The following is a 12,671-nucleotide window of genomic DNA, read 5'->3' as shown; positions in this document are numbered from 1 at the left end:
TGTCATGAACCCATGGGTGTAAATTGTATTTTTGATAAAAGTGCTGATTTTGTGAAATGGACAATTTAGGTGGTTTAAAATGTTTTGCTGAAGTCAGCTGGTGTACTTTTTACATCCAGATGTTAAAATTGATTAAACACCATCTGGTAACTTCATCAGTGTTTTAGAAGACATCTATTTGTTGTTATCATTAAAATTTGAACCCTTGAAAATATTTTAGTGTAAGAGGAGAGTGTCTATATATATCTATATATATATATATATATATATATATATATATATATATATATATATATATATATATATATATATATAAATGGCACAATGGCACATTTGCCAAGGTATTGCATTTCAGTTCTGTATTTCTAGATTATTTGCATTCAAATTTCCCTAAATCTTTGGTTTTATTTTCTGTATGTGAATGTTATTTGTTTGCCTTTCATATAAATTTCATTTTTTTTCTCATTGATTTTGCTTTTTGTAGGAAAATACATGCAGATGATGAACATTCTGAAGCCCATCGCCTTTGATGTCATCCACTGCGTGTCTCAGCTCTTTGATTATTACCTGTATGCCGTCTACACCTTCTTTGGCCGCAATGACATGGTATGGCATTTCAAAGCATTTTTGTTCTCCTCCATGTTCGGTGTTAATTCTTAATATTATGCAATATTTATTATGTAAAATTGGATCCTTGCTGTGCTTTGTTGTATATTTTCTTCAGATGGGACACGTTCATTAAGAACTTATAGTTTTTTCCTCTAGTGTTTGCAAGCCTCGTGGGCACTGTTCTATAATTACTTCCATTATCAAGTGAGCAAGTGTTTAGGCTTAGAGTTTGCCTCAAGAGGCTGGACTCTGAACATCAAAGAAAGGTGTAAATGTCTGAACGAATTCTCAGTCGCTAATTTGCAGCATTTCTGAAAATCAGGTTTGTAGTAGTAATTTAACCCTACTGTGACTTGAAACGTAGCTTTCACAAAAAGATAGATGTGCTTCAATGACCCCATGAGGGTTTTGTATAAAGAAAATTGCGCCTGCAGACGTTCATGTCTAGAATTGTTAAGTGATTTCAGTGCAGACCTCTCTATAGGCTTGTGCCCTCAAGCTACAGTTCTCGAAGCTTTAATAAGCACAGCTTTAGGCTTGATGAATCAAGAGTTGGACAGTTCCGAAAAAAAAATTAGACAGCAGCTAAATTATCCTCATAATTGTCACTCTTTGAGACTCAATAAGCCGTTTTCTTCAGTGCCTTTGCCACAGCATTAATATCCCACAATATACCGCACTTTAGCAGCTCCATTGAAAGCAGCTTGTTTCTTGCTCCCCAGAGCACTCTTGGTTATTTTCTGTGCACTGTCCCAAATCACCTTACAACTAAGCCACCTTGTCTGCCCAAACGTTACTGGAATAATGAATCTTACATGGAGTTGCTTTGTTTGCTTTGATTTCCCAGAAGTCTGACTCAAGCCATAGCAGGTAAACGGGCAAAGACCCCCACTAGTTGCAATGCAGCCGTTTTATCTCCCTATGACTCTTTTAACATAGTAAGGGCATTGTTAAAATAGTCCATGTGACACCAGTGGTTCAACCATAATTTTATGAAGCTTTCTTTTGTGCCCAAAGAAAACATAAATAACGACTTTATTCAACGTTTTCTTCTCTTCTGACTCGGTCTTCACCGGTTGAACCACAGCTGTCATGTGGACTATTTTAATGATGTACTTACTACTATGGAAGGCATTAAAAAAAAAAACATTTTAATTATGAAAATGAAAACCAGATTAACAATTTAATTATAAAAAATATTTATATGCAAAGTATGTGCGAAAATTGAAAATGATCAAAATTATTTAATTTTAATTTTGTTTTGTGAATCTGGTTTCATTTTTATAATTAAATTGATTTATTTAAAACTGGCAGAGAATGCCGTCCATATACTATGCTTCTGGGCCTTGAACATGGTAGGTCCGTTGCTGTCTATGTAGAGTCAGAAAGCTCTTGGATTTCATCAAAAATATCTTAATTTATGTTCCTATGATGAACCACATGAGGGTGAGTAATGAATGACAGCATTTAATTTTTGGGTGAACTATCCCTTTAAGGTTTGAGCCTGTCAGCTCTTATAACATGGGACTTCCGTTTGTAAGACCTTTGTGAAGTAAAGACACTTTTCAATGGCATTATCTGCTGCTCAAATGGGTCCATGCCTCTACCTCTGCAATCTGACAATGTGACTTTCCTGCCCAGAGAGTTTCAGGATTGCCTTGCCTACTTCATTTAGTCATGGGCCTTTTGAACACTATTGCGCTTGTAAATGAATTCCTGAGTGCAGAGGGAGTGACATTGAAGGGGCACTGAATTTTCTCACTGTTTTCCACATATCTGAGCTGATAGAGTCTGTTGAGGAAGGCAATGTTGTTAAACAGCATTGGAGACCATAATAAAGCTATTGATTGGAGAATTGGTTTGGCAGTGGCAGCCCAGGAACATCTGACTCAACCTTAATGACAAGACCTGCATGTGTCCTAGTCTTTGGACTAGTTACCTGAAGGTTGCGGGTTCGAGTTTCAGTGTTGGCAGGAGTTGTAGGTGGGGGGAGTGAATGAACTGCGCTCTCTTCCACCCTCAATACCCATGGCTTGAGCAAGGCACTGATCCCCCAGTTGCTCCCCAATAGCTGCCCACTGCTCCGGGGGTGTGTTCACTGCTCACTGCTGTGTGTGTGCACTTGGATGGGTTAAACGCAGAGCACCAATTCCGAACACTTTCACTGTTCTTGGACTTCTGTTCTTGGATTTTCAGACCTCTACTTCCTTGCAAATAGACCTCGACATTCACATTTTCCACCTTGTTTCAGAGCTGCACGCACTTACCCAGCTCACTGTTGACCACCTCAAATAGATGTTCATTCTTTGTCATCTTCAAGAAGCCTTTTTTTCTCTGGGAAGCAGAAGCTGAACAGTTGGATCCTTAGTGTGCTAATAACATTGGTTAGTTCCTTTGTTTCATTGTTAATATCCTGACATTCTTAAGACCTATACAACAAGACTAAACATATCAATAATACCAGCCTGTCAGTCTAGGCTTTGATTGACCTTACCAGTGACGTGTCAGTGACTGTTTTCTAAATGGAGTCTATGGCCTTCATCAACTGTAAAATAGTGTTTCTGTCATGGGATTTGACAGTAGTCTTTAATCGTACCACACAAGCCAGGTGGGGTTGAAACATGTGTCTTACAAAACAAAAAGATCTCCACACGTCATCTGTAATGCGCTGAATTCTGGTCCCAGCGATGCTTTTATGGCCAAACTCTCTGCAGCCTACAGTGATTCCACCTTCCATGTTTTTTTTTTTCTGTCATTTTTTTCATATTATCACAGATGTGTTCCATTTGCACTCTGTATGCTTTGCAAATAATTGTTTGTTTGCTATGCTGAGCCAGTACTAAATCAAAAGTAAATGCTTTCATGCTGGTGGATTAAGGCCAGTGCCCATGCACACTATAGAGCAGTAGTAAAGTCTTTGCACTCTATTTGGCCTTCACGTGTGGCTTAGCATCATTATAAGTCATGATTTCATTCCCAAAGATGAGATGAACATTCCTGGACAGACATGGGCCACATACTGTACAAGGGTGTTTTCAAAACTGAAGGAAATGAGGAGCCCTGAATAGAATTGAACTTCTAGATGCATTGATCAGGACGGAGTTTCAAGTGTGATCTGGATTTCATGACTTGCTTTCGGAAGACCTGACTCATAATTCAACATATTTGGACATTTGTATTTGAACAAGGCTTTGCTGATGTGCAAGATATCACTTTTTGACTTTTTAAGCCACTGCTGTTCATTGGAACTCATGTAAACAAGTGAGAAATATTTCAGTCTTCTCCACAAAGGCAATGCTTTTTTCCCCCTTGCATGTCCTCTGAGTGACAGTGTAGTGTATTATCGTTGATATTTAAGTGCTGACCACAGAACTTTTCACTTTAGCTTTGTCCTGACCAAATTCAGCAGAAAATCTGAGGGAGACTGGATACAGCCGCCACAAGATCAGCTGTCAGATGCCAGCGAGGTTTGCCTTTAACCCACCTGATGGGTTTGAAGGCACATTAAATAAAACAACACATCTTTTCTTTCTCTATTGCTTGTTCTGTTTTTTGCACATTCACCTCTTCTGCTGATCGGACAGCAAAAAATAAAAATAAATAAATAAATAAACATGAGAGGGGTTTCTGTCACTAACGGAAACTTTTCAAATTATTAAATGTGTTAAGAGTAGCTATCAGTATCAGAGGCTGCCGGTCTCAAGAAAAGCCGATGGAGACGAAAAAGTAAATATCATTACTTACATAAAAAAAATATATATTTACAAAACAGCTGAAATTGATATGCTCATTTGGATTCACTTTCACCCTTGACTAACTCCAAACACACAAGACATTCAATCTCATATGGAGATGGAGATTATGTATTGCACCATTTCATTTAGTAATGAACAACATTAGGATCTGAAAGGTCTGCACGCCATTGTATACAGCTAGAGTATCAACTCTGCCATGCACATAATTTAAGATGCATTGGTCTTGGCATTCATTGCTCTTTGCCTCAAGTTAATAACTTAGCTTAAAGGCAATGAATGGAAAGAACGGGGGAACGATATGCAAGTGGCTTATCTGAAAATGGATCACCTCCAGGATGATGAAGCGCTTGAGTGTAGGGAAAGCCTGAGTAGTGCTTATTAAGTGTTGCAGATAGAGTTAGTAACGGATGGGAAGATGCGACTGTCACGCTAACAGATGGGTCCTTTGGCACCTTTGCAAAAATGTTAAAGTCAGAGAAAGACTACAGTTTTGTTGTCCCCCTGGCAGCCATTTTTTCACTAAGTAAATAAAGGCGTTAAATTGCACAATACTGTGCTTGCTGTAGTTTTGTTTGTACTAATGTGGTGGAAGTCAGTTTTCTTTAATGATTAAATCTGTTATTTAAATGTGTATATAAATGTGTATTTTTAAAATGATTAATTGTGCTTAGTTAATACATTGCAGTAAAAATTCCCAGTAATTACCATATATAAAAAAAAAATAGTGTCCAAAAAAGTTGTCAATTTTCCTTTTTGTTTCTCAATGCAAAGCACTTCCAATCTGCATCTCTGCCTTCACAAGGCTCTCAACCTGGTGCGTCCAGACAGGTGGTCCCTATCTATTGGGTAAGACTACTGTGTGGAGCCTGCTGGCATTAAAAATGCCTGCCACTGTGTTCTGTGTTTTCATCCTCTTACTCATATTTTATGTATATATATATATAGTCTGCAATGTCCTGTATTTTCTTAGTATATGATATAGTTTAGATTAGTCTCCATGCTACTTTGTTTGCAAGGTTTTAGTTTAAAGAGTTTTTGGCCACCCAGCTTTAAAGAAAATATAAATAGAATGTATGAGGGGTTGATTTTGATTTAGAAAACAACATAATATTAAAAGCAAGCTGTAACTGTGAACGATTAGGTATGAACCAGATTAGGTGTGGATGCTGAACTATATATAACTCTATCATCAGTGTAATAGTGAAAATTTGTATTATTAACATTTTGATCAATATTATTAATATATATATATATATATATATATATATAGTAAATAGGAAAGGTCCTAAGACTGATCCGTGTGGCACACCTTTAGCTACATTAAGTGAACTAAATAAAAATTATAATAAAACCATCTGCCTGTATACACAAAGTTCTGTGTAACTTCTGTTTTTTTTGTCCAAAACTTTGATGAATTTTTTCGATTATTTTATGTTTGTATAAGGAAGTGCTCAGCTTTTGCTTTTCTGACTGCAACCAATAGATGCAGTTGTGTAAAATCAAGACAATCTGAATGTAAATCTGTTTTTCTAGCTTTTGCCCATGCCAAGTTGGGCTCATGAAGCATATTATATAAAAGAGGAGAAAACCATGCATTATCCCGCCACTTCACCCTGTAGCTTTTGAGGGGGGCATGTTTGTCAACTGAAGCAGAAAAACTATAATTAGAATTCCCAGGCTATTTCAAGGTCAGGAATTAAATACATTTGTTCTCACTCCAAGTTATTTAGATCATGTAGGAACCCTTGTTCTGAGAAGTTTCATATCACTTTATAATGCATAGTTTGGATTTTGGAATTTTTGTATTTCTAACCATCGTGATGACATAGTAGTCCCTGATGTCATTTGCAAATACATATGCAGTTGAATACTTGTGCAGGATGTTTGTTAGATTTAAATTAATGAGAGAATATTTTTCTGGAGTGGACATATTAAATTCGGTCTAGTGGGACTGTCAACAATCTGAAAAATATTTAATGCATCACAGTAGTTTTTAAATTCATCAGGTGTTGAATACAACCCATTCAAATTTAAGTCCCCACGAACTACTAATTATTTAGCATCAAGAATATGTAGTTACCTATGTCTTGAACCAACTTTTGGGAGCTGTGTGTTATGAAGCGCAGTTTTCTGGATATGATCGGTGGTATCCGCACTCTGGAGCTTTAGAGATTGCATTTTATGAGCTTGTGTATTCCTGTATAATTGTCAAGCAATGAAGTCTCTGTCTCACAGGGTGTGTTTTGCTTCCTCTTATAGTATGAATCATCTGGGCTGGGTTTGATCAGCAGCAGACTGAGGACGACGCTGAGCCGAATCCAGGAGAGCCTAATTGACGTGGTAAGTAAAAACAAGTCACATTTAATGCACTTTTTTTTCTCTGGCCATCTCACTCCTATGGATCACCTCCTCTCTTGGCCTCTCTTATGTAACCATTACGAATCCGAGTGGAAATGGTAGTGTGCATTTATCTGGGTTCCCTATAGCCTCTCATCAGGCCTATCATCTCTTACCCCCTCTTACTTTCAGTTGTAGCAGCTACAGGTGAGTTAATCACCATCAGTACACTTAGATAGCCCTGCACTCTTGTAATAAATGTCCTTTGGTTTCCATGGTTGCACCCATTAAGGCACTCTAGGCCAAAGGCCTGATACCCAGAATGCACCATATACCTCTTTCTCCTGCACAAATAGGCAGTCATTATATATGATCTGTTCCCCCAGATCTCTGAATGTCAAAGAACAAGAAAAGATACTAATTTGCATAAAATAATGAAACCTGATTGTTTTTATCCTGTCAGACTGGCAAGTTATGGTGCTCATTGGAGTAGTCTGGATGTATGTCTTTGTCTCCAGTACTAAATCTAACCTACCTAGACAGCATTTTTAGTAATCGTAGGAGCATGCAAGTGATTAAGCTGTCTCCTAAACAGATTTCATTTTGGCCATATTTTAAGGCAGCTACAGTATATTGGTATCTTTTGCGGTATCTATTTTATGATTAGCTCAGCAAGAAATTTCCATTCAACAGAGCCAAAAGAAATAGTTTTTTTTTTTTTTTTAAGAGTTGGTAGTAAACATGGCATGTTAAGCAGTGACAGCAGTGTCCTGCAGCTTGACACCTTATTCTCTGCATGACATACTATTCTTGACATTATTTTGTGGATCATTTGTTGTCAAGTTCTTGTATAATTGCGCACTGTATTATGTACTATCATATGTAATTTTAATGTAATTTTAATGTGACGTGACATTCAGCCAGCCAAGTATGGTGACCCATACTCAGAATTCATGCTCTGCATTTAACCCATGCGAAGTGCACACACACAGAGCAGTGAACACACACACACTGTGAACACACACCCGGAGCAGTGGGCAGCCATTTATGCTGTGGCGCCCAGGGAGCAGTTTGGGGTTCGGTGCCTTGCTCAAAGGCACCTAAGTCGTGGTATTGAAGGTGGAGAGAGCACTGTACATGCACTCCCCCCACCCACAATTCCTGCCGGCCCGAGACTCGAACTCACAACCTTTCGATTGCCAGTCCATTAGGCCATGACTTCCCCCTAATTTTATACTATATGGTATTTTTGTACTAACATAGATTATATAAAGAGAAATAAATACTATATATAAAGACTGTATGTGTGTATTTATATGTAATTCTATAGATATTTTATATAGATAATTTAAGAAATCCATGTTTTTATGCAGCAAAATGAAATTTGTGTCATTTAATTGCGCACTCTCACTCTCAATATTTTCCTTTCATGTGGCACAGATCGGATATGACCGGTGAACGTGTAAGCAGGAAAAAACTGCATGGATTTCGATGTTCTCAGATCGGATTCAGGCCTTATTCATATGTGGTAATAAATCCGATATGAATCAGATACGTGCATTTGCGTGTACCATGTAAGCAGACAAATCGGATATTCCCCAGTAAATGCAAGTCGTACGTCATTAAAAAAATGATGTCAACTCAGGTGGACACCACCAACTGAGATCACATGACTTATTACAGGTGCGAAATTCGCCCAGGCTGCAACAAAGGCTCCTATTTTTTTCTCCGCCGTACGAGACCAATGTTTTGCTGATTTTTGTTGTGTAAAGCAAAACACTGTATAATTTTATCTGCATCCATTGTATTTCGTGCTGTTTTACTTCCTTTTCCGGGTCAGAACATCTACGTTTGGTAGTTTCAGCCATAGACATATGTCTGTGGTTTCAGCAGTGTATAAATGCAAAAATCGGATACGGGTCACTTTTAAAAGATGATGTAAGCGGGTCATTAAAAAAAAATCAGAAAATCGGATTTGGGCATCAAGACCTGCAGTGTAAATGCAGCCTATGATGCATTGCACATGAAATTGATGTGTGCTATTTACTTGTGCTCATTATTAAGTTAGTTTTGCTAGCTACATGTCAACTAGCCACAATCGGCTGTGAGGGTGTAATGGCTCTCCTGCACAGCAGTGGCTTCTAACAAGGTTGCTTTGCAATCAGCTGTTAATGAGGTTTCAGGAAATAGGCAGCTAGTTCCCTTTATAGGAAATAGACAGCAAGTTAGGTTTCTAAAAACAGTTATGTTGCCATCTGTTAATGCCATGTGCATGATAGGCTTTTCTTTGCCCATCAACTGTTTCACAAAATTTTTTTACTAAAAGACTATAGATTATTATGCCACTGAAAAAGACAGATATTCCCCCAGTATTTATTGGGTCATCATCCGGGATCAGCTCCCAGACTCTTGGTACCTCTTGCATCACATATCAAGGGACGACATTGCTTATTCCAAAGGACCTGGCACGGCTTCAGGTGACTGTGATAGAGTTGAGAATTGATGGCCTGAAGACTTTTGAGAGCACTCGTTTATTGGCTGGAGGTACAGTACAAGCAGGTTTTTAAGATTATACTAGCTTTATGATGTTGATTTATTATTGCTGCACACTTCACATTTCCAAAGCAATGCTTTAAGTTAAATATGAGTCTTGTATGTTCACCAAGTCTGCAATCAGTTAATAAAAAAAATCTGTAAATCGGTTTATAATTGTGAAATAATATTTTTTTAAATATTTGAAAATGTAATTTATTCTTTTGATGGCAAAGCTGAATTTTCCAAACCGGATGCAACACGTTTCTAAAAGCAATACATTTTTTCTCTCCAGACTGAATTCAAAACTGCTGCTTGACATAACACAGTCACAGCCAATCAGAACATATCTGAACATTTGTACCTAAAGGGTACCTATTAGTAATTTAAGCTATTTTTTTATTGAGCCTTTAGAGGTTGCCAAGGTACAAGGCTATGCAATTTTTCACTTTTTTTGTCAATGTGCCTTAAAAAAACTATAATTCTGTCATCATTTACTCACCCTCATTTCATTCCAAACCTGTATGACTTATTTGTCGATGATATCTTAAGAATTGTTTTTGTCCATACAGTCAGTGGAGTCCAAAACAACTGTAAACCCCATTAACTTTCATTGAATGGAGTTCTTTATATCATCTTTTTTGTTTTGTAGAAAGTCTTACATATTAGGAACAACCTGAGGATGAATAAATGTTGATAGAATGTTAATTATTTGTTAAAATATATTTTTAAGGTCCTGGGAGATAGGATACCTGGTGTCTACACTGAGTTTTTCTACTGGAATGTTTTCTTTGAGTAAACTGTCACTATCTTCTATTTTTGAAAGATTCATATTGTTAATGCCATCTTTAATTTCTTGTCTCTTCTTAATAAGGTCTCAGTGCTTTGTATATAACCTCTTTTTAAACAATCAGAGGCAGAGCAGGAAATTCAGCTCCTGTATTACACGAGACACTCATCTGACGTAGGAGCTGAGAACTTTGAGAATTTAAATAGTAAGACGCACTGTAGCTGAAAGTGATTTTTCTGCAGTGGGATTGGAAGGTATTTCCCATGGGTATGTATACCTACTGTTGCCTGCTTTCCAGCACAGATATAATGATATCACTCTGCGGCTGGAGCAGAATTAAAAGCTCTTTAAACATTATCGCCTCTTTGGCAGTGCCAGACCTCCTGTGAGATTTGATCTCTGCTTTTCTTGGATAGCGTGGATAAAAACCTCCAAATGTTTAGAGGGAAAAGACTCAATAAATCTTTTATTGCCTAAGGTTCATCCTCTGTGAAAGGTTAGCATCTGACTACTTTTCAATATATGCTGATCATTTTTTATTTATTGCCTTATTTAGTCAAATCTAGGTTGTCTTTGTCAGTCCTTTTAGAAAAAAAAAAACCGCTCACTGTTTAGGCAGTGGCATCTTTGCTATTTCTGTCAAAGGTATGGGGTTTTCCAAATGTGTGATTCATGGCACACACATGAACAAGGTGGACAAGACCTCATTTATAAACCCATTATTGCTACTCGTTTATAATCTCTTTCTGTTCATTGGATAAATCAGTGGGAGTCAGTGAGTGCTGACCGTGTCCGTTCTCAAGAGGCTTGTGTCACTCAAAGTGAAATGTCTTTTCTTGTCACTTCTTCTCATTTCAGTGCTTCAGTTTTACACGTATTTTAGTGTTTGTTTCTTTCTTTACTGTGACAATCTAGTCCTGGTGATTTTCAGCAAATGTCTGCTGTCTGTCTGTCTGTCTTTTGGTCAATCATTAATTCTTTCTGTCTTCTGTTATTTCAAATCTTCTCTGAATACTCTCTGTCTGTCTGTCTGTCTGTCTATAGTACTATGAATATATTTTATGGACAAAACCCATAAAGCTTTGGGATTTGTGTACAGTATGAGGCTCTTAATGTAGAGTCATTGATTATTAGTATAAATTACAGTAGCTCTGCTGAGCTCTTCTGGTGTGGTTCTCGTGGTGTGGTAACAGGGGCTTCGCTTTAGAATCTCTTCAGACTTCCTGCTGTTGAGCTCATTTGGAAGAGAGCCTGAGACAGCGAGTGTGTTTACCTGTCTTTGTTTGCACACAGATGATTCTGTGTGTGTGGTGAAGTGTCCACTGGGCAGTGCTGAAAGCTTCTGTTTCAGATCTGATAGTGGTTCTCCCTCGGGCCAACTGCAGTTCTGAGATTAGCTCTCTCCAGCGATGCCATCCAGTCCCTCGTTGGGCTGTTCCATGGAGCTCTCCGTAAACACTGTATTTTGGTAACTGCTCGTGTGTTCAGCAAGGTTGTACAGTATGTACAATGGAACAAACAAAGATTTTATTTGATCCCTTGCCATCATTTTTTTTTTCATTTCGGTAAGATCAATTTCACTGCTTTCTGCAGAAGAAAAGGGTTTTACTTGAACTCCAGCCATAGATCCTCCTACGAAGATCAGTTTCAGTTTTGGTGGTACAAATCCAGCAGTCTGAGCATGCATGCAGACAAGATGATTTCTGTTCAGCTAGATTTGAAAAATGATGTCTTCTCACACAATCAGAGCTATCCTAATAGGATTTTTTTTTGCATTGTGGCATCAATCCTGATCCAGTTCACTTTGAAATCAGATCAAAATGAGCACTTCTTTATTTCATTGAGTCACAGTCCTCGGGTCACAGAGGTTCTGGGAGTCAGCTGTCTGCCATGGCTCAGTGTCATTCAACAGCTTGGTGGTTAACCTTAAGCCTGAGGTTGGATTGTGGGAGCCGGCACACTGTGACTTGGCTCATATCACAGACTGGCCTGATGGCTGCTCGGGGTGAAGCATCAATTATTTCCTCCCACATTCTGTCTCGCCTGTGTTTATGGCAGTCCACAAGGACATCTGCCTCCATGATTCTCCCACAGGATTAGATCTGGCAGACTTAGGGTATCCACGGTGTGTGCTGTTCTGTTGCTTGTTTGAGTTCTTGCCAGTTTGTAAAATATATTGTTGTAAAGAGAAAAAGAAAAAGAAAGGGAAAGCACAGCACTAACAGTGTTACTGAGTTAGGCTGACCAAGATGACCAAGATAAATTTCTAATTAAATATTTTTCTTTATTTATTTAGTTAACACAATTAATGGAGGTGGCATGCACATAACCATTTTTTATTTTATGTTAATATTTATTCTATATTTAATTACTTTTCATAAAATCTATTAGTAGTAGTAGTAGTAGTAGCAGTAGTAGTAGTATATAATGTATGTAAAACATTATTTTATTTTTAATTTATTGTGAATTTACCTGAATTCGTTTTTGTCTACAGCAAATCTTTAAAATAATTATATTTATATATATATATATATAATAAAAAAGCATGAAAGGTTTTGAGATTATTTCTGGGGTATCAGTCCAGAGCCAGAAGAACATACGTCAGCTATTGCACAAATACCTAAATCGACAGCACATTGCCTGTGACT

At 37.7% G+C, this 12,671-nt stretch overlaps 1 protein-coding gene across 2 annotated transcripts in view; it reads left to right on the top strand.

Annotated features, from left to right (window-relative positions):
* Nucleotides 1–12,671, top strand: part of LOC113119375 (syndetin-like) — a 123,701-nt gene that overhangs the window by 72,579 nt on the left and 38,451 nt on the right. Inside the window, exons 21-23 of one of the 2 annotated variants that reach the window (XM_026288804.1) lie at nucleotides 485–606; nucleotides 5,136–5,210; nucleotides 6,624–6,704. In XM_026288804.1, coding sequence (XP_026144589.1) covers nucleotides 485–606; nucleotides 5,136–5,210; nucleotides 6,624–6,704 — 278 coding nt within the window. The remainder of the gene's footprint in view (nucleotides 1–484; nucleotides 607–5,135; nucleotides 5,211–6,623; nucleotides 6,705–12,671) is intronic. The other variant, XM_026288806.1, reaches the window with a different exon arrangement.

Source organism: Carassius auratus, chromosome 19 (assembly GCF_003368295.1).
Source record: "Carassius auratus strain Wakin chromosome 19, ASM336829v1, whole genome shotgun sequence".
Lineage (NCBI taxonomy): Eukaryota > Metazoa > Chordata > Actinopteri > Cypriniformes > Cyprinidae > Carassius > Carassius auratus.
The sequence above is the reverse complement of the archived record's forward strand: the minus strand, read 5'-3'. Positions and strand labels throughout refer to the sequence as shown.